The following is a 22,868-nucleotide window of genomic DNA, read 5'->3' as shown; positions in this document are numbered from 1 at the left end:
CAATTGTCACAATACCATTTGTTTAAAAAATACTGTCTTTTCCCCATTTAATTGTCTTGGTATCATTGTTGAATATCAGCTGGTTACAGATGTATGTATGGATTTATTTCTAGACTCTCAATTCTATTCCATTGGTATATATGTCTATCCTTATGCTATTACTACAGTCTTGATTACAGTAGCTTTGTGGTGATGGCTGAGTTTTTAAACTAATAGTCATTTTACATGAACTACTTACCATTTATATCTGATTATGCAGCATGACATAATTATGAATATATCATTAAATATGCCATGTTAACTTTCAATAGGTTTTATTTGGTCATAACAGTAAGCCATATGCATGTAAGTTCAGTTTTCATAGATCATTGCTATGTAGTTTGGGTTTTTGCTCATGCAGCATTTAAAAACAATTAGAAAACCATTGGTTGTTATTCACCTGCCATTACCTTTTAAATGGCTGTTAAGGGGACTTGTGATATTATCTGTTCATAGCTATTTGTCTTTTGAGTATCCTCTCTACAAAAGAAAGTAACCTGTATTGTTCTTTCCTTTATAATTTATAGAGTTTGCATGCTGAAACTTCTCAACCAAAAGAAAGGGCCTTCACAATGTCCTTTATGTAAGAAGGATATAACCAAAAGGTATATAATTTGGGTAATGATGGGAGATTGGAAGCAACAACAGCAGGAAAAAGTAGAAATTCTTCTATAACAAAGCTGTATTCCTATAAAGCCATTCACCAGTAGAAAAATGTATAAAGTGTTTTAAGCACAATAAATCATTTCTAAGCTATTCTCCTGAACATTTTATGGGCCATATGCCACATACAGGTATTAGCAACTTATTGCCTTTTTCTGATGCTTCTGTGTAGTGTAAGAACTTGCAGTCTTATCTAAAGTAGGATTGCATCACCCTGCCCCAGTTGCTAATCTTGCTTTTATTTTTCTTCATTGAGTTTATTTCTACCTAATTATTTATACACACAATGTATTTATATATTGTACTTCTCCTCTGCCATGATGTAAGTTGTATTAGGGTAGTGACTTTGTCTATCTCAATCAATAGTGTCTCTCCTATGTTTGGTACATAGTAGGCACTTGGATATTTAAAGGAATGAATGGTATTTTCCTTCCACTTTTCTAAACCCAAATCTCTCAGTGGACGTTGTTTTGTATTATCTGCATTTTCAAAATAATGTAATCATTATTTGACAGACATCCCTGAGAAACAGAGCTAGCAGTGAGGGGTTGGATAGGGTTTGGATGTTAAGATTTGTAAGTTCTCTATGCAGTGGATTTATATCTACTGTGGATTCAGGGTAAGATTATAGCAGATAGCTTTAGGCTCCTGGCAAATTTAAATGAATGACAAAAAAATTATAAAATCAATCAGTACCGCCACACAGTTCACTCTGATGTCAATGATTATTGGTGTAATATCACTGATGGCTCTGTTCTTTGAATATAGGTTTTCTCCTATTGCTATATCTTGTTTTTATTTGTCTTCATGTCTTTCCTTATTTTAGTGTCTTTAAAAAGTTGATAATTACTTGCTGAGTGTGTCTCTCAAACAATTTAATTTCAGAAGCCTACAAGAAAGTACAAGGTTTAGTCAACTTGTTGAAGAACTATTGAACATCACTCATGCTTTTGAGCTTGACACAGGATTGCAGTGTAAGTGTTGCATAGGCCCAGAAGCCAATGCTTAAGTAGCTGCCCATGAAAACTCAGGAAGTTTGCATGATTATTTTCTATGACTAGCTGACAAGACCTTCTGGTCTAGGTTAACATTAGCTCTGTATCTGCAATCTGTTTAAAATCACTCCCACTGGTCTCACACCTTATCAATCCTAAAGTGCACATTTTTCATATCTTAACATCTTTGAAATTGGGAGCATTTTACTATCTGCGGTGTGTCATTGTTTTTAATTTAGTGTGTTTATGGTCTGGGCATGGTAATCCCAGCACTTTGGGAGGCTGGGAAGGGAGGATCTCTTGAAGCCAGGAGTTCAAGACCAGCCTGAACAACATAATGAGACCCTGTCTCTACCCAAAAACAAAAAAAATTGGTCAGGCATGCTGGTACGTGCCTGTAGTCCCAGCTACTCAGGAAGCTGAGGCACGAGGATCGCTTGAGCCAGGGAGGTCAAGGTTGGAGTGACCTATGTTAGCACCACTGCCCTCCACTCCAGCCTAGGTGACAGAGTGAGACCCTGTCTCAAAAAAAAAAAAAAAAAATTTAGTGTGCTTTCTTTCTTAATGGTACAGAAAACAATGGTGCATATAACATGGTTTGTGTCTTAGATTCAGTGAAATACAGAATTAATAGGCAAATTTGAGGTAGAAAACAAAGACTAGAAATAACTTTGATGGTCTATGTATTTGTTTTTTTGTTTGTTTGTTTGTTTTCTAAGAGTAGAATTTCCAGGGTTGATTTCATAAAAAATTATAGGTAACCTTAATGCACTGTCTTAACATGACAAAGAGCGTACACAGGATTTCTCTTGGTTTCTTTGATTACAATGCATACATTTTTTTCTGACTACAAAAATAACATTTTCCCTTGTAATTTACAGTTGCAAACAGTTATAATTTTGCGAAAAAGGGAAATAACTCTCCTGAACAACTAAAGGAGGAAGTATCTATCGTCCAAAGTATGGGCTACAGAAACCGTGCCAAAAGATTTCGACAGAGTCAACCTGAAAATCCTACCTTGGTAAGACCATTTTCATTTTTTTTGACAACATCTCTTTATTGACCATTATGAGTTGGTGAATGTGCTAGATGCTCGTGGATTTATATAAAAAGTCAATAAAGAAGGGAAGATGGTAAATTAAGTGATTGGAAAAGTGTTCTAATTGATAAGAGTTAGAGGAGTTCAGAGGTCAGGGTACCTGGTGTGGTCAAGAGGCAAGGTGGATGTGCCTGTAGTCACAGCTACGCAGGAGGCTGAGGCAAGAGGATCGCTTGAGCCCAGGAATTCAAGACCAGCCCAGGTAACATAGCAGAACACCCATTTCAAAAATTAAAAAAAAGAGAGAGAGACCTGCAGGCCCTTCCCCTGCTTTAGAGCTTTATCTTCTCCGATGCTTGCCTAAAATAGCCATGAGGCCACTGATATTTTTAAGCATTTGAAAATTACTTCAACTTAAAAGGTGTAATTGTCAAAGAAAATGTAATGATTTGCTCTGTTGTTAGTGATATGTGAATGAATAATGGAGATCTTAAAAATAATAGTTCTCATAATTCCAGCATTCATTTTTCTGGAGATGTAGAAGGGCTAAAAAGGAAGAAGAAAAGCTTTATCAAAGTAATGTTGGGCTTTTAAATATTCTTTCCTTTGCCAAATGTTCTTAGGAATGCTAGTGGTTTTAATGCTGTCATTTATCCTTTAAAAAAATTTATCTCAGTTTCCCTCCCTGTTATCAGATGTGATTGGAAATATATATCAAGTATCAGCTTCAAAATACACCATTTTAATATTTCAAAAGAATACACAAATAATACAAAAGCAGTTTGGAAAAATTTAAAACAACAGAAAGAGAAAAAAAATTCAAATCACATAAAACCCAGACATTTTAGTATATAGTTTTCCAGGCGTTTTTCCGGGTGTCATAAATTTTAGCTGACTGATGATGGTTGATTTGTTTTGTCCATGGCCTCAAGTTTCTTCTAACAAAAAAACATAGAACTGGCCAAAAATTGGTTGACCATTCTCTACTGTACTGCTTAGCAGGAAACCAGTCTCAGTGTCCAACTCTCTAACCTTGGAATTGTGAGATCTCTGAGGACAAAGCAGCAGATAAAACCTCAGACTAACTCTGTCTACATTGAATTGGGTAAGGGTCTCAGATTTTTTAAGTTTAGAATAATAGCTAGATTGCTTATCTTATAGTTTTGCCAGTGTATGCCAAAAACTCTGGTCATAATTTATGCATGTGGTAGAAAGCTTTGGGAAGTGAATTTTATGAGCCCTATGGTGAGTTATAAATAATGTAAAAGATGCAGTTCCCACCTTGAAGAATCTTACTTTTTAAAGGGAGCAAAAGAAAGGATGTCTGGTTTAAGTATATATAAATATATTTTGGAAAGATGGAGAGTAGCGATAAGAAAGCACTTGATGGATTGCTGCAGGATTTAGAGGAATCCAAGATAAATTGCACTAGATTAGGAAGCCTTTTAAGAAGAGCTGAGGGCCAGGTATGGTGACTCATGCCTGTAATCCTAGCACTTTGGGAGGCCAAGGCTGAAGCTAGGAGTTCAAGATCAGCTTGAGCAACATAGCAAGACCACATCTCTACAAAAAATTTAAAAATTAGCTGGACGTAGAGGTACACACCTGTAGTCCCAGCTACTTGGGAGGCTGAGGCAGGAGGATCACTTGAACCCAGGAGTTTGAGGTTGCAGTGAGCTATGATTGCACCACTGTACTTGAACTTGGGTGACTTTGAGTGAGATCCTGTCTCAAAAAAATTAAAATAAAATCTATACTCCCTGATCACTTTCTTATCTTCCACTCATGTCTCAAAAAAAAAAATAAAAAACTGAGCTCAGAATTCAAATATGTCTTCTAGTTGGCTTATCCTTTAGAATATATTTATAATTGGAAAGGGTGGCCGTATTTTGAGCTCCCAAGCACCACCATATGTTTACCTTAGTAATACTAGATTTTATTGAAATTAGCTGTATATGTTTTTTCCCCTTAAGATCATAAATTCTTAGACAACAGGTGTGTCATAAAAATAATTAAAATATTACAGTATTTAATATTTAAAGGCACTTAACTAAATTCCAGGCACTTCTGTGCTTTTCCTGTATAACTCATTTAAGATGCATGTCAAACCTCTGAGGTTGTTACTGTTACACTTATTTTACAGATGAGGAAATTAAGGCACAGAGAGGTTAAGAAATTTTGCCGAGGTAGTGAAGCTATTAATAGTAAGTCGCAAAGCCATGATTCAAACCTAGGAAGTTGGGCTTCAGAGCCTGTGCTTTTAACAAATATGCTGTATTGTCTGACATATCCATCGTTGTGCCTGCCACATAATGGATGCTCAGTAAATATTTCTAGGTGAATGAGTATCTGTTTTGTAACAAGTACATTTTTTGAGTTTAGCCCTTTCAATAAAAAACCTTTTACTGATTTGTTTTTTGGGGGTTTTGGGGAAAATTTTTTAGGATCTGATTCTTCTGAAGATACAGCTAATAAGGCAAGTTACTGGAGGTGAGTCAAAGAGAGCCTTTGTCTATGAAGCTGGTATTTTCCTATTTAGTTACTATTAAGGATTGGTGTTTCTCTAGATTAGAATCATGGTATTGGAAGAAACCTCAAAGATCATCTAGTTTAATCCCCTCATTTTATAGCTGAGGAAATATCCTTTTTGTTTGTTTGATTTATTAATTAGTAATGTCCAGAGGAGTTTAAGATGACAGCAGAACTCTGTACATACTTGCTTCTAGCAGATTGTTGTTCTCTAGCTGAGTTCCTTGTATATGGTAATATTGACACAGGGTGATTGTGGCTGATGAGAATGTTAGAAGTCTCCATTTTGAGTTCTTTCCTCTGTTCCTTACTTCCACCTATCTTTCAAACTTTGTCTATATAAATTATATAATAATCTACAAGGAGCCCACAACTGGGTTACCTGCCATATTGCTTTCCTTAGGAATTATTACTTGACCCTGTCTAAGATGTGGTCTGAACTATAATGGTGTCATTGTCAGCTTTTGTTTGTGAAGGACTCTCCTAACCTCACAATTGGAAAGAAGTGCTTTTTTAGCCTGAGAAGCACTGAAAGCAATGCAGCAAGGTGGTGGTCTTTGCATTCTATTGGGATGTCTGCTCCATACTAGTACTCCTGCTGTTTAGATATCTTTGCTCCTGCCTTCTTATTAAGATAAACTTGTAAGCATTTTTTAAAACTATCTTTCAGTGATCATTTAAATGTTGGCTCTCATTTGCGTGTCCTTAATGCAATGTTCTGCACTACTGCCCTGATTTTTGTGACTGTGTGTTCTCAATCTTTGACCATTCCATTTCAACCATAAGTTACTGAAAGAGAGAGCAGATTTTAATAAGTGAATCAGATTGGTCAGCTTGCTGCAAGTCTACCTGGAAGAGTTAAAATATTTGATCTTGCTCGTTTGACAGTTCTGTGAGCATATAACTAGTATTTCTCATTAGGACTTCTATCTTTTTCCTATAGCGTGGGAGACCAAGAGTTGTTACAAATCACCCCTCAAGGAGCCAGGGCTAAAACCAGTTTGGATTCTGCAAAAAACGGTAATGGCAAGTCTTCCCAACTTAACAGGAACTAAAGAGAGAGAAAGTAGATACAATACTGTAATTAGATTATTCTGAAGACCATTTGAGACCTTTATAATTCACAAAATCTCTTGGCAGAGTTAGAATATCATTCTTAGATGACATGGAACAGCTTGACATATTTAAATGGTACTAGACTAATGTGATTATAATAGTACCTTACATAACTGTTTGTTGCCCTTTACTTTTAATTGACGTATTTGTATTTCATCTTTTGCCTACTGATTTTTAAATACAGGGAGTATGAGTCTGTAGATAGAACAGAGTATTAAGTAGGCTTAATGGCCAGTGATCCTCAGAGTACATTAGAACTGTCTATCTAATAACTACACAGTCTGCTTTTAATTCACCCTTTGAGGTTAGGGAAATAGATTGGGTTTATGCATAAGGAAAATTCTGAAATTAAAATTTTAACGATCTTGAGTGGAAATAATCTAGATAAATAGGAATTAAATGAAAGAGTATGGGCTGGGCATGGTGGCTCACGCCAGTAATCCTAGCTCTCTGGGAGGCTGAGGTGAGAGGATTGTTTGAGGGCAGGAATTTGAGACCAACCTGACCAAGAATGAGACCCCATCTCTAATAAAAATAGAAAAAATTAGCTGGCCAACTAAAAATAGAAACAAAAAATTAGCTGGGTATGGTGGCAAGCGCCTCTAGTCCCAGCTACTTGGGAGGCTGAGGCAGGAGGATCGCTTGAGCCCAGGAGTTTGAGGTTGTTGTGAGCTAGGCTGATGCCTCAGCACTCTAGCCCCGGCAACAGAGTGAGACTCTGTCTCAAAAAAAAAAAAACAAAACAGTATGAGCTACATCCTCAGTATACTTATGAGGTTAGGTTCTGTGAATATAGCCATTTGTATGATTTCCACCTCTAAGTTGTATTAAGTATGTATTTTTTCATAATGATTCGGTTTTTAAACACCTTGTTACTTTTGTATATTTTCAGCTGCTTGTGCGTTTTCTGAGAAGGACATAACAAGTATTGAACATCATCAAGCCAGTAATAATGATCTGAACACCATTAAGAACCATGCAACTGAGGTGCATCCAGAAAAGTATCAGGGTAGTTCTGTTTCAAACTTGCATGTGGAGCCATGTGGCAAAAATACTCATTCCAACTCATTACAGCATGAGAACAGCAGTTTATTACTCACTAAAGACAGAATGAATGTAGAAAAGGCTGAATTCTGTAATAAAAGCAAACAGCCTGGCTTAGCAAGGAGCCAACAGAGCAGATGGGCTCAAAGTAAGGAAACATGTAATGATAGGCAGGCTCCCAACACTGAGAAAAAGGTAGATCTGAGTACTGCTCCCCCATATGGGAGAAAAGAATGGAATAAGCAGAAACCTCCATGCTCTGAGAGTCCTAGAGATACCCAAGATGTTCCTTGGATAACACTAAATAGCAGCATTCAGAAAGTTAATGAGTGGTTTTCCAGAAGTAATGAAGTGTTACCTGCTGATGACTCACATGATGGGGGGTCTGAATCACATGCTGAAGTAGCTGGTACATTAGATGTTCAAAATGAAGTAGATGAATATTCCACTTCTTCAAAGAAAATAGTCTTAATGGCTAGTGATTCTCTTGATCCTATAATACGTAAAAGTGAAAGAGTTCACTCCAAACCAGTAGAGAGTAAAATCGAAGATAAAATATTTGGGAAAACCTATCGGAGGAAGGCAAGCCTCCCTAACTGTAGCCATGTAACTGAAAATCTAATTATAGGAACAGTTGCTGCTGAGCCACAGATAACACAAGAGCATCCCCTCACAAATAAATTAAAGCGTAAAAGGAGAACTACATCAGGCCTTCGTCCTGAGGATTTTATCAAGAAAGCAGATTTGGCAGTTATTCAAAAGACACCTGAAAAGAGAAATCAGGAAACTAACCAAATGGAGCAGAATGGTCAAGTGATGAATGTTACTAATAGTGGTTATGAGAATGAAACAAAAGGTAATTATGTTCAGAAAGAAAAAAATCCTAACCCAACAGAATCATTGGAAAAAGAATCTTCTTTCAGAACTAAAGCCGAACCTATAAGCAGCAGTATAAGTAATATGGAGATAGAATTAAATATCCACAATTCAAAAGCACCTAAAAAGAATAGGCTGAGGAGGAAGCATTCTAGCAGGCATATTCATGCACTTGAACTAGTAGTCAATAAAAATCCAAGCCCACCTAATCGTGATGAACTACAAATTGATAGTTGTTCTAGCATTGAAGAGATAAAGCAAAAAAATTCTGAACAAATGCCAGTCAGGCACAGCAGAAAGCTTCTACTTGTGGAAGATAAAGAACACACAACTGGAGCCAAGAAGAGTAACAAGCCAAATGAGCAAATAAGTAAAAGACATGCCAATGATACTAACTGTTCAAGTTCTAATAAACTTCAAGAATTTGTCAATCCTAGCCTTCAAACAGGAAAAACAGAAGAGAGCTTAGAAACAATTCTGGCATCTAATAGCATCAAAGACCCCAAAGATCTGGTGTCAAGTGGAGAAAGATCTCTAGAGAGTACCACTATTTCACTGGTACCTGATACTGATTATGGCACTCAGAACAGTATCTCGTTACTGGAAGTTAACACCCTAGAGAAGGCAAAAACAGCACCAAAACGAGTGAGTCAGTGTGCAGCCATTGAAAACCCCAAGGAACTAATCCATGGTTGTTCTAAAGATGCTAGAAATGACACAGAGGGCATTAAGGATCCATTGAGACGTAAAGTTAACCACATTCAGGAGCCAAGCATAGAAATGGAAGACAGTGAACTTGATACTCAGTATTTACAGAATACATTCAAGGTTTCAAAGCGTCAGTCATTTGCTCTGTTGCCAAATCCAGGAAATCCAGAAAAGGAATGTGCAACGGTCTGTGCCCACTCTAGGTCCTTAAGGAAACAAAGTCCAAAAGTCACTCTTGAATGTGAACAAAAAGAAAATCAAGAAAAGAAAGAATCTCAAATCAAGCATGAACAGACAATTAGTACCACTGCAGGCTTTTCTGTAGTTTGTCAGAAAGATAAGAAGCCAGATGATTATGCCAAATGTAGCATTAGAGAAGTCTCTAGGTTTTGTCTGTCATCTCGGTTCAGAGGCAATGAAAATGAACTCATTACTGAAAATAAACATGATATTTTACAAAACCCCTATCATATACCATCACTTTCTCCCATCAGGCCATTTTTTAAAACTAAATGTAAGACAAACCTGTCAGAGGAAAGGTCTGAAGAACATTCAGTGTCACCTGAAAGAGCATTAGGAAGTGAGAACATTCCAAATACAGTGAGTACAATTAGCCAAAATAACATTAGAGAAAGTGCTTTTAAAGAAGCCAGCTCAAGCAGTGTTAATGAAGTAGGTCCTAGTACTAATGAAGGAAGCTCCAGCACTAATGAAGTAGGTTCCAGTGGTGAAAACATTCAAGCAGAACTAGGTAAAAACAGAGGACCTAGATTGAATGCTGTGCTTAGATTAGGTCTTATGCAACCTGAAGTCTATAAGGAAAGTCTTCCTGTAAGTAATTATAAACATCCTGAAATAAAAAGGCAAGAAGAAAATGAAGGGGTAGTTCAGACTGTTAATACAGATTTTTCTCCATGTCTAATTTCAGATAACCTAGAGCAGCCTATGGGAAGTTGTCATGCTTCTCAGGTTTGTTCTGAGACACCTGATGACCTCTTAGATGATGATGAAATAAAGGACAATATCAGCTTTGCTGAAAACGGTGTTAACGAAAGATCTGCTGTTTTTAGCAAAAATGTCCAGAGAGGAGAGTTGAGCAGGAGCCCTAGCCCATTAGCCCATACATGTTTGGCTCAGGCTCACCAAAGAGAGGCCAGGAAATTAAAGTCCTCAGAAGAGAACATATCTAGTGAGGATGAAGAACTTCCCTGCTTCCAACACTTATTATTTGGTAAAGTAACCAATATGCCTTCTCAATCTATCAGACAAAGCACTGTTGCCACTGAATGTCTGTCTAAGAAAACAGAGGAGAACCTAGTATCTCTGAAGAATAGCTTAAATGACTGCAGTAACCAGGTAATGTTGGCAAGGGCATCCCAGGAACATCACCTTAGTGAGGCAGCAAAATGTTCTAGTAGCTTGTTTTCTTCACAGTGCAGTCCATTGGAAGACTTGACTGCAAATAGAAACACCCAGGATCCCTTCCTGATGTTTGATCCTCCTTCCAAACAAATGAGGGATCAGTATGAAAACCAGGAAGTTGTTCTGAGTGACCAGGAATTGGTTTCAGATGATGAAGAAAGGGAACCTAGCCTGGAAGAAGATAATCATCAAGAAGAGCAAAGTGTGGATTCAAACTTAGGTATTGGAACCAGGTTTTTGTGTTTGCCCCAGTCCATTTATAGCAATGAGCTAAATGTTTATTCCTTTTGTGGAGCACATTTTACAAGTTTCCAAGTATAGTTAAAGTAACTGCTTCTTAAACTTGAAACATGTTCCTCCTAAAGTGCTTTTCTTTAAAAGTCAAAAGTTTTTCACCCAGCTAGAATGTCGTCTCTAATTGAATGAGATTTAAAGTCCTAATTATTGGTGGACTTACTTCTAGTTTTCATTTTCTGAGAGGAAATCCAAGTGTCCCAAAGCAAAGCAGTTTAATCATTTTGTGTGACATGAAAGTAAAACCAGTTCTGCTAATGGGAAGAGAAAGATGTGGCCAGTTGCAGTGTTTATAGTCTGTTTTTACATATGAACCTCTGTTTTTATTGTCATCTAAGGTGAAGCAGCATCTGGGTATCAGAGTGAAACAAGCTTCTCTGAAGACTGTTCAGGACTGTCCTCTCAGAGCGATATTTTAACCACTCAGGTAAAAAGTACACGTGGATATATGTGTGTGTGGTGTCCTTTGCTTTCAGTGGTATACATCCTACATTTTTACATTTGCTGACATCATCCCTTTGAATTAATTGCATAACAGTTGTGTGTGGTGTCAAATTCAATTATAAGCACCTTGATGGAATGCATACTACCTTTCTTTTCATACACACACACCATCTAGCTCACTGCAGAGCACTAAATACTGAATTTAATGAATAAGCTAAACCTTCAAACCCATTTGCCCTATAGAAAAAACTTATATGAAAGCACTATTGTATCAAGAGAGGGGTGTGTTTCTTTTTGGTACCAAATGAGAGGCTATAAAGTTCTCTTCCTGTTAGAAACCATCTAGCCTTTCACTGTTTTATGGACATTTCTGTCTTTTTTCTTTTTAATGTACTAATTGTTCTTTATTGCCTATAAGTCATCTTTTTTCTTTAAAAAAGAAAGTACACAATTTTACTTCTTGGACCTAGTAGTGAAAGCCAATAATTTGGTTACTTATGAAGTGGATAACAGCTTTATCATGTCTACAACATTGGGTAGCATGAATGTTTCTGTACTCAAAGTAGAATAGTCTCCTGGAAAAAGCATTCTCTATCACAACATCTAAAAGTTAACATCTTCCTCATAGAACCTGGTTCTGTCTCCTAATTTTTATTTTGTAAAAGGGGCACCAAAATTTTCCAAGTCTTCATATTCAAAATTTCCCAAGTCTTCATATTCAAAATTTCAGACTCACCTCAGGTTATTTTGACATCTTACAGTTGCCTCTATATTCCTAGCACAGGGTCCTATGCGGAATACACACACAGCAATTGCTGGTGGTAATTGGTGAGAATTCTATACCTGTGTGACCATAGGTAATTTGCTTACCTTCTCTGAACTATAATAGGCACATTTTTTTTTTTTTTTTTTTTTAGAGACAGAGTCTCACTCTGTCACCCTGGATAGAGTTCAGTGGCGTCATCATAGCTCACTGCAACCTCAAACTCCTGAACTCCAGTGATCCTCCTGCCTCAGCCTCCAGAGTAGCTGGGACTATAGGAACACGCCACTGTGTCCGGTTAATTTTTCTATTTTTAGTAGACAGCGTCTGACTCTTGCTCAGGCTGATCTCGAATTCCTGAGCTCAAGCAATCCTCCTGCCTCAGCCTCTCAGCGTACTAGGATTACAGGCGTGAGCCACTGTGCCCGCCTCAGGCACGTTCTTAAAATGGAGCAATCTGGACTCCCTTGAATCATCCTATCATGACTTATTTTTCTCACCTACATCTTAAATACACTTTTAGCTACCATCAAGTGAATGACATTTTTTTCCAAACTTCCTAAACAGCCAGATAGATAAAATTGAGAAAAGCCCAATATTCTTATAAAGATACATATACACGTGTATAGTAGAAAACTTAGAAAATACAAGTAAACAAAAATCATCCATGGATGAACCTTGAAAACATGAAGTGAAGTAAGTCAGACATCAAAGGACAATATTGGGCCGGGCACGGTGGCTCACGCCTGTAATCCTAGCACTTTGGGAGGCCAAGGCAGGCGGATCGTTTGAGTTCAGGAGTTTGAGACCAGCCTGAGCAAGAGCGAGATCCCTGTCTCTACTAAAAAAAAAGAAACAAATTAGCCGGACAACTAAAAACATAGAAAAAATTAGCTGGGCATGGTGGCACATGCCTGTAGTCCCAGCTACTCGGGAGGCTGAGGCAGAAGGATTGCTTAAGCACAGGAGTTTGAGGTTGCTGTGAGCTAGGCTGATGCCACGGCACTCTAGCCCGGGCAACAGAGCAAGACTCTGTCTCAAAAAAAGGGGGGGGGCAAATATTATATGATTCTACTTATATGAGGTACCTAGAGTAGTCAAATTCATACAGACAGAAGGTAAAATAGTGGTTACCAGGGAGTTGGGGAGGGAGGAATGGGAAGCTATTGTTTGATTGGTACAGATTTTAGTTTGGGATGATGAAAAAGTTCTGGTGATGAATAATGGTGATGGTTACACAACAATGTGGAAGTACTTAATGCCACTGAACTGTATGCCTAAAATTTATCAAGATGGTAAATTAATATTTTAAGTTATCCAGAAATGGTTACTATTAACTTATTGGTATATATCCTTTCAGTCTTCTTCCTGTGTGTGCACAGGGGTGCTTGTATATACCTTATCTTTAAAAAAATATTTAGATTGGCCATGTGCAGTGGCTTACACCTGAAATCCTAGCACTTTGGGAGCAAGGTAGGAGGATCGATTGAGTCCAGGAGTTCAAGACCAGCCTGGACTATAGTGAGACCCCATCTCTACAAAAAAAAAGTTTTAAATTGGCCAAGTGTGGGGGGTGGGCACCTGTAGTCCCACCTATTCGGGAGACTGAGGCAAGAGTATCACTTGAGCCCAGGAGTTCAAGGCTGCAGTGAGCTGCAGTAATCAATGCTACTATACTCCAGTCTGGCCAACACAGCATGACTCTGTCTCAAAAAAAAAAGAAAAGAAAAAACAATTCAGATAATATACATACGTTGTAATCTAGTTTTTATTGTGTCATTAAAATTCTTCATTGACTTTATTTTTAATTACTATACAGAATGCTATCCTTTGGGTGTATCATGATTTATTCAACCTATTGCTAAATGTTGAGGGTTTCAGGGTTAGAGGCACAATGTACTATTATGTACAGCACTACAGTAGACATCCTGGTAGCTAAACATTTGCCCACATCTCTGATGATTTCCTTAGTGTAAATTCCTAGAACTGGAAATTTTGGTCTTTGATACATATTGTTAAATTGTTCTTTAGAAAGATTAAATCAATTTGTGCTCCTCCAGCCCCTGTGGTATTTGATAGTTCCCGTTTTCCTGTACTTTTGCTAAAACTGGGTGGTATCCAGTTTTAAATCTTCTAAATTTTAACATTGCTGTGAGGACTACAAGTACAGAAGGCTTGCCTGCTTCTGTCCATCCTCTGTACAGAGCAAATCCCTCCAGGCCTGAAGCCCCTTGGAGTCACCAAGAAACCTTTAAGATGACTGCCCATTCGGTACCTGAGTTGTTACCAGTATTGTGTCTCCACTTCTGCAGGACTGCCATGGTGACTAAATTGATGAAAAGACTCAGGAGGCCTTTCTCTGTTTGCAATTCCTATGATCCTTTCTGGATGTGGATTTAGGGCTCTGTCAATATGCCTGTCACCTAATTTTGTCCCTTGTGTTTTAAACTTTTAGGTTTCAGTTTCTGGTTCCATCTGCCTTAGCCAGACTGTATTATATTTGACATTCAGTAAACTACCTCCTTGCTATTTGTATTTCCGATCTTATTCCCAGAGATATGTCTATTTGTTCAGGATTCATTTTACAAAGTGTTTTTATCAAGCATCTACCCAAAACAGCTGAAGTCAGATTTCAGGATAACTTAAATCTAGAGTAGCACAGACAGGCAAAATGATTGAAATGGGATCTTTCCCCCATTTGTAAAGAACAATGAAAATGATGGGGCATGGTGGCTCATGCCTGTAATCCTCACACTCTAGGATGCTGAGGTGGGAGGACCACTTGAGGTCAGGAGTTCAAGACCAGCCTGAGCAAAAGCAAAACCCCATCTCTACTAAAAATGGGAAAAATTAGTTGGGCGAGGTGGCACACATCTGTAGTCCCTGCTACTCCGGAGGCTAAGGCATGAGGATCACTTTAGCCCAGGAGTTTGAGGTTACAGTGAGCTATCATGGCGCCACTGCACTCTACCCAGGGTGACAAAGTGAGAAAAAAAAGAGAAAAGTACCGAGGAGAAGTATATAGTGGATAGGGAATTCCTAACCTGGTATCATTATCTTTTTTTTTTAAATGGAAGACTGATAAACTATATTCATTAATTCATTTCCGCATTAAACATTCACTGAATACTTTTTGTCTGCTGGGCCCTGGGGAGACAAAAATGATTAAGGAAATATCCCTGCCATCTCATGTGTTCCACTTGGGTATACTAATGCATTAGCAGTGTGAATCAAGTACTGAGGGATCATCTGTTCCTGATGGAGATGGATTATTGGTGGGGATTTCCTAAGGAGACATTCAAGCTATGCCTTGAAAGATGAGAAGAATTTTTCCAAGTGGAAAAAGGGGAGGCAGCAATTGAGGTGAAGGCACAGAAGCACAGAATGCTTGGGAAACACAAAGTTGTCCTTTGTCACTGGAAAACAGAACATATGGGAGATGTTGGGGAGAGATAAGATATAAGAGGATGTGAAGGGCATTTTGAATGCTATGCTTAGGAATTTGGACTTTATCCTGAGGGCAATAATGGCTAACAAGTATATAGTGTTCAAAAAGTATTAACTTTATTATCTGGGCACTGGTATACCACTAAGGTCCTTATGAAATAAAAAGACATGATAAACATAGCTTTTTGGGAACTTCTGCAATAATGTAGCTATATTAAAAGTACAGATCAAAGTAGCATAGTGGGAACAGAATAGAAGAGGAGAGCTAATTAAAGGAATACTTCAGAATTTGAACCAAGAAGTCTTGGTAACCTGTTGGTTTTTTTCTCTTAAGTTGGCCACTTTTCCTGCCAGGGAATTTGACTAAGTTACAAAGTAATTCCTTTGGGAAAACCCAAAGTAAAGTTATCTAACTCTAATTCTCCCATTACTATTTTTTAAAATTTTCCGATCTACTAATATTTGTTAATATTTAATGGCCACCTAGAGGTGGATGTGATGGTTGTGATAGTAGTGACTAATCTAGCTTCTGAAGCATTGGTCAGATAATCTATGTGTGGTTTTATTCCAGGTTTACTGAGGCCAGGCCTTGGCTAAGGTTTGGTCAGTGATGTAACTACTCATGAGTACCACGTGGTGGCAATGGCGTTTGCTGTGGACATTGGCAGCAAAGCAGTCTTGGGGTAGCAGTAGAAATCTTTGTGAAACTGGGAATACATTTTCTGGTCATAAAAACCTCCTGAAAATTAATGAACTCAGTGTAGCAGGAGAAAGAGAATGGCTTGTTTTTGGTAGAGGGCAAAGTCAATTTAAAGGATTAGAACCAGGGTGAAACAATCTGTGTTTCCCCTTCCCCCGGGCTTGATGTTCCTTCTAAAAGTGATGAAGAAATGTGTATTTTGGAAAACTTCTGTACCTAAAGTTCTTTGTTTATCAAATACCTTAGATTTAGATTTTTTCATGAAATGGAACAATAAACAACAGGAACTCCATAAGCAAGAAGAACTGATGTTAAATTGAAAACAATAACTGTCCTCCTTACAGGCTCTTTTTTTTTTTTTTTTTTTTTTTGAGATAGTGTTTTGCTCTGTCACCCTGGGTAGAGTGTAGTGGTGTCATCGTAGCGCACTGCAACCTCAAACTCCTGGGCTCAAGCGATCCTCCTGCTTTAGCCTCTCAAGTAGCTGGGACTATAGGCGTGCACCACAAAACCCAGCTAATTTTTCTATTTTTAGTAGAGAACGGGGTCTCACTCTTGCTCAGGCTGGTCTCAAACTCCTGAGCTCAAGCAATCCTCCCGCCTCAGCCTCCCAGAGTGCTAGGATTACAGATGTGAGCCTCCACACCTGGCCCTTAATGGGCTTTCTCCGGGCTCTTTTTGTTGGATCCTTCCCTCTAGCACATCCTTCTCTCTAATGATCTCTAAGTATCCTATCCCTGTTTAGAATGGCAGCACCATGAGGGCTGTATCCCCAGCAGTAGAACATTATGCTTAGTGCATAATGACTAGTGTCTAATGAACTGAACAAATAGGTAAATTTATGAATTAGCTCTTCACTTTTTCTGTTAGAAACTAAAGGTTGAAAGAATTCCAGAAAAGGAAGAGTCCTCATGAACCAGTAATCTAGGTAGGATTACTGATAGTATTTTTCTAAAATGCTGTAGACAGGAGGCTTTTTCCAACATACATCAGTTTAAAAATCGCACATTTTTATATGGACTAACCTAAGTGTCCTATGAGTCTCACAATACCAAATCTTTGAAACATAGCATCTGTAAAATGTTAACAGATTAATGCTAACTTTAAGTAGCTATAGTGTTTAAATACCTTAATTATTTTTTCACTCCCTAGCTTTAAAAGAAAATAATCAATGTCAAAAGGACATCACAATAAAGCAAATCTATTTGGAAGAATTTGAGGATTTTTTTCCCCCATTAACATCATTCTGAAATAATTTCATGGGCTTTAATTGCACAAATGTGGTTGGATTAAAGATATTCAACCAGAACTCATAATTCCATACTAGATTATTTCAATTTCTGTGATAAAATTAATTGGGGTGATATATTTTCACTTGAGTATGGAAAGTTTCTCAAAGTGTGTAACTTTCTTGGTGTCATTTCTTGTTTTTGTAGCAGAGGGATACCATGCAAGATAACCTGATAAAGCTCCAGCAAGAAATGGCCGAACTGGAAGCTGTGTTAGAGCAGCATGGGAGCCAGCCTTCTAACAGCTCCCCTTCCCTCATAGCTGACTCTTGTGCCCCTGACGACCTAAGTCTGGAACAAAACACATCAGAAAAAGGTTTGTAGTACTGACCAAACACTGTTATCTTAAACAAAATTCTTTCCCTCCCTAAACTTTTATCTCCTGGAAAGTAAGGACCTAGCGCCAACATTTTATGATCTTTGCTCAGCATGTATTTATTGAATCATTCCATGGGTACTTAGGGAGCCTTGGTTGTAGTCCCTGCTCACAACTAATTTACTAGTCAGAGAGACCCACAATAGCCATTCATGTCATTGTCTGACTGAGCACCTACAATGAAGAGGTGTTGTGGGGAGCTCACAGGAGATAGAGAATATAGTTCCTGCTCTTAGGAAGCTGAGTGGAATGGGGGTAACAGGTAACCCTTTAATTTCAGAAAGATTAAACAAAAAACCACTCATACGTATTCCTATAACACTGGGGTCAGATCGCATTGACTGATTTAATATGCTTTCTCAATTATAGGAAGAGACATCATATACTTCAGGAACTATGCTTTGATGCACAGAAAGCCCAATTATGCAGCAGAGTCAGGTGCTTTATAACAATGTGATAGTTATTAGCAAGGCCACATGGACCTCTGAGAGGCTACCATTGGCGTAACCAGGCAGGTGGGGTTAATCAGAGCTGACTTCCTGTGAGAAGTGAGCGCTGAGCTGAGGAATAACATGGCATAAATGAAGGAAAGTGAGATGAAAATTTGAGTTTTTAATTGGAGAGACAACGCATCAGGCAGGTTTTTAAATAGGGGCAAATACATACACAGAAGAGGCTCAGCATGGGGTTCACACAAGGAGCTTGCTGCTTAGAAACAAGCTGGGTTGGCAAGCCCTCCCAAAGTGCTCTTCCCTCCGTGATCCCTAGCTGACCAACTTCAAGTTCCTTCTCCAGCACTCCTTTCCATAGTCCTGCTGGGGGCCCTAAGGGCTTCCTTTGAGTCTTTGTAGGCACTCAAGTCTGTTAATTATTCAGAACAATGGCCTTAGTCCCCAAGTGTACCATGCAGTATTTTTATGTTCAGGGAGAAACAGTGACTTGTGCATGAGAAGCTAGGAACTCTGTTGCTATGGCAGTGCTTCAAAATGTATTTCCTTAATTGCTTTCTTTGTAACTGTATCTTCATTTAGTTCATCTCCCCGATAATGAAGTTCAGAGTGCCATCTCCAGAACAGTTCTCTTCTTTGGGGTGCTTTTACTATCTTCAGTCTAAAAACAGACCATACTTTCAATTCTAATGCAAAAGATATAAATATTATTGTCTGACTTTGAACACTCTTTTTTTGTTTTTTTGTTTGTTTCTCATTTTTAAGATTGGGTCTCGCTCTTGCTCAGGCTGGTCTCAAACTCCTGAGCTCAAGCGATCCTCCCACCTCAGCCTCCTAGAGTGCTAGGATTACAGGCTTGAACCACTGCACCCAGCCCCAACTCTAGTTTTGAGCCTTTTTCCCCCTTTAGTTTTTGTGAGTCTAACTGAAACTCAAGTTAACTTCTTAATCCCAGGGAAAAGAGTAGTGTTTACCTTCTGCTGTACTCGTGACATATTTTTTAAATAACTTTTTATTTTGGAATAAAATTAGATTTATGGAAAAGTTGCAATGATAGTACAGAGAGTTCCTGTATGCCCCTCACCCAGTTTCGGTTTCTCTCTAATGTTATCTTACATTACCATTATCTCATATTACCACTTTTGTCAAAACTAAGAAACCAAACTTTAGTATACTGCTATCAATAAGTGAAACTCTAGACTTTATTTGGATTCCACCAGTTTTTATTTTTTAAGATCTAGCATTCTTAAAGATGATGAAAGTTTACAATGGAAGTGAATCAGTTGTGGTGGATGGGTGATCATTCTTAACATCTTTTTCCTTCCTTCCCCAGTATCTTCCTTGATTCTTCCCAATACCTTGTATAATGCTTAGCATGCAGCAAGCAGTCAGTGAATTTATTAAATGTTTTGTCTCACCCATATTTCCTACCCACGAAGAATGTAAGAGGCAAGACATCAGATAAAGGAATGATTTAGGGGGGACTATGATATTGTTCTGGAACCTGGGCTCTGGATCCCTGCATTTAAACTTTCCTAAACCAGCCAACAAGTAGATCATCACATCACAAGGCCTAGGTTGAGCTTGCTAGTCAGAGAATGAATTAAGGATTAAGGGGAAAAAGAGCAGAAAGGTTTTGCTCTATGTTTTTTAGGTTCTGTTGAGTTACTGACTCCTAACTCAGGTTAGCTTATTTTATTCATGGCTTGAGGCCCATTGTAGTGAAAAGAGGAATTTATATACTAAATGTTCTTGTGATAGAATGACTTTTTAATAGCTATATTTATGTCTGAGCCTTACCCCTGCCTTTTAATTTTTTTTTAAATCCCTTTTAATGATTAATTCTGTTTGGTGTGATTCCTTAGAAGCTGCACATTACCCTTTATCAATTACCATCCTGTATTTGGAGGGGTAGGGGGTTGATACCTATATTCGTGGTTAAACCCTGCTTACTCTTAGCAGCTGGGAGCTTCAGGCAGAGTTCTTGTGTTCCTTGAAACTCACAGGTCCAGAAAGGCAAGCATAAAAGAAATGATAAATAATTCATTTGAAGATTACTTAGGAAATCAATGATTATTTCCCCCCTAGGCTCCCTAGTGTCTTAAAAAATAGTTTAATTAATACAATCCTTTGTTTAAATTTCTTGCCTCAATTTATGTATTTTAACTTTTCTAATAAAAGCTCAAAATGAATTATAGTCATCAGTGACTGTTTAATGGGTAGAATACATTTATAATTTTTAACTGCTTTTGCTTTTTAAATATTTGTGCCTTTAAGCCACTTCCTAGAAGACAGTGGCATAGTAATACATTGGGAGGAATTAATAAAAAGAATATACTAACATGCCAGAACTTTGTCTTGGGTCTGTTTTGTATTTTTTCCCTTCTTGTGCCATTTCATCATTAGTTCCATGTATTACTTCAAGGTTCTTATCAACCAGCATCTTGGGGTTTTTTGTGTATGTGTTGGTTTTTTTTTTTTTTTTTTTGAGACAGAGTCTCACTTTGTTGCCCGGGCTAGAGTGAGTGCCGTGGCATCAGCCTAGCTCACAGCAACCTCAAACTCCTGGGCTTAAGCGATCCTACTGCCTCAGCCTCCCGAGTAGCTGGGACTACAGGCATGCGCCACCATGCCTGGCTAATTTTTTCAATATATATTTTTAGTTGTCCAGATAATTTCTTTCTATTTTTAGTAGAGACGGGGTCTCGCTCAGGCTGATCTCAAACTCCTGACCTCGAGCGATCCACCCGCCTCAGCCTCCCAGAGTGCTAGGATTATAGGCGTGAGCCACTGCGCCCGGCCATGTGTTGGTTTTTGAGTTTATTTCTTTGTGTTTTTTTTTTTTCTTTTTCTTTCTTTTTTTCTTTTTTTTTTTTTTTTTCAGTAATTGACAATATGAAACAAATGTCACCTGTTTTTTTCTTTCTCATCTGACCGCCCACTCCTGTTTCCCCACATATGCAAAAGCTCAAACCCTCATTTCATAGTCTTTGATATAGAGGCACTGGGGATGGAAAAAAGAGTATGCTTTGTGCTTTCCAGACTTTTCCTTACTTATTATCTAAGGGGATTTGTGCATAATTTAGTTTGCTGCAGAGAGAAAAATTTGTTATGTATTCTTGTTTTCTTATTCAGGGCCAAAAAATATAAATGTATGTGGTTTTCAACCTTGTCTCAGCTGGGTGTCTTTATTTACCCAGTCTTAAAATGTTCCTTTTATTATCATTATTTTTTAATTATTTAGTTGCATTTGGTACTAGCATCTATCTGTTTCAATATTTATGTTTATAAAACTTTGTCTGATATACTTGTTTAAAAACCAATTTGGGGCCGGGCGCGCTGGCTCACCCCTGTAATCCTAGCACTCTGGGAGGCCGAGGCGGGAGGATTGTTTGAGCTCAGGAGTTCGAGACCAGCGTGAGCAAGAGCGAGACCCCGTCTCTACTAAAAATAGAAAGAAATTATATGGACAGCTAAAAATATATATAGAAAAAATTAGCCGGGCATGGTGGCACATGCCTGTAGTCCCAGCTACTCGGGAGGCTGAGGCAGTAGGATCGCTTAAGCCCAGGAGTTTGAGGTTGCTGTGAGCTAGGCTGACGCCACGGCGCTCACTCTAGCCCGGGCAACAGAGTGAGACTGTCTCAAAAAAAAACCAAAAAACCAATTTGGGCAGGCTCAGTGGCTCACGCCTATAATCCTAGCATTTTGGGAGGCTGAGACAGGAAGATCTCACTTGAGGCCAGGAGTTCAAGACCATACTGGGCAACATATCAAGAACCCATCTCTACAAAAAAATAGAAAAATTAGCTAGGCATGGTGATGTGAACCTGTGGTCCCAGCTACTTGGGAGGCTGAGGCAGGAGGATCACTTCAACCCAAGAGTTTGAGGTTGCAGTGAGTTACACCACTGTACTTTAGCCCAGGCAATGCGTGAGTATGAAAATTGCTACTTTTGAAAAAATTGATATCCTCACCTGAATTATCACCATCTGGACAAAGAAATAAAGTAGATTTCTTTCTTTTCTCATTCCATGTAAAGCAGTATTAACTCCACAGAAAAGTAGTGAGTATCCTGTAAGCCAGAATCCAGAAAGCCTTTCTGCTGACAAGTTCCAAATGTCTCCATATAGTTCTATCAGTAAAAATAAAGAACCAAGATCAGAAAGGTAAGAAATGTTAAGTTGTGGTATCTAACATCGTACTTATGTTAACTTTTTTTCACCGTATTTTCTTCAGTTTTTTGTACACAAACATTTATAACCTCTCGTTGTTCTAGGACACTTCTATTGTTTAATTGTATGTAGGTTTTTTGGACCTACAGCATAAGCTATAACATGTGAAATGTGCAATTAGACAGATCTGTCCCTTCTGAAGGTCAGAATAAAATATAATAGAACTAAAACCTGAACAAGCCTGGAGGATGATGATAGACTTCTCCAAGGCAGCCTTTGCCTTAATTGAAATTTTTGCTTTTCTAGAAAAAGTTTAGGTGTTTATTTACCCTAGGAAATGTTCAGAATACCTTTTAGGGATGTGTATTTAAATCACTATTGATATAAGACTGTATAGCACTTTATATTTTTAAAAATACCTACTTCCTCCTTTAATCTTTTCTATTAAGATTGTGAAAATAAAAGGACAAGTTCAAGACTATTATTCCTTCCTATTTGAT

General features: G+C 38.1%; 1 protein-coding gene across 7 annotated transcripts in view; it reads left to right on the top strand.

The window, feature by feature from the left end:
- Nucleotides 1-22,868, top strand: part of BRCA1 (BRCA1 DNA repair associated) — a 56,062-nt gene that overhangs the window by 14,261 nt on the left and 18,933 nt on the right. The window contains exons 4-14 of one of the 7 annotated variants that reach the window (XM_045526650.1): nucleotides 567-644; nucleotides 1,588-1,676; nucleotides 2,579-2,718; nucleotides 3,736-3,841; nucleotides 5,181-5,226; nucleotides 6,209-6,285; nucleotides 7,274-10,365; nucleotides 10,444-10,651; nucleotides 11,064-11,152; nucleotides 17,516-17,684; nucleotides 22,236-22,362. In XM_045526650.1, the coding sequence (XP_045382606.1) occupies nucleotides 567-644; nucleotides 1,588-1,676; nucleotides 2,579-2,718; nucleotides 3,736-3,841; nucleotides 5,181-5,226; nucleotides 6,209-6,285; nucleotides 7,274-10,365; nucleotides 10,444-10,651; nucleotides 11,064-11,152; nucleotides 17,516-17,684; nucleotides 22,236-22,362 (4,221 nt within the window). Of the gene's footprint in view, nucleotides 1-566; nucleotides 645-1,587; nucleotides 1,677-2,578; nucleotides 2,719-3,735; nucleotides 3,842-5,180; nucleotides 5,227-6,208; nucleotides 6,286-7,273; nucleotides 10,652-11,063; nucleotides 11,153-17,515; nucleotides 17,685-22,235; nucleotides 22,363-22,868 lie in introns of all 7 variants that reach the window. The other 6 variants (XM_045526653.1, XM_045526648.1, XM_045526652.1 and 3 more) reach the window with 6 other exon arrangements.

Source organism: Lemur catta, chromosome 15, assembly GCF_020740605.2.
Source record: "Lemur catta isolate mLemCat1 chromosome 15, mLemCat1.pri, whole genome shotgun sequence".
Taxonomy (NCBI): domain Eukaryota; kingdom Metazoa; phylum Chordata; class Mammalia; order Primates; family Lemuridae; genus Lemur; species Lemur catta.
Note: the sequence above shows the minus strand (reverse complement) of the source record. Positions and strands in the feature narration are given on the sequence as shown.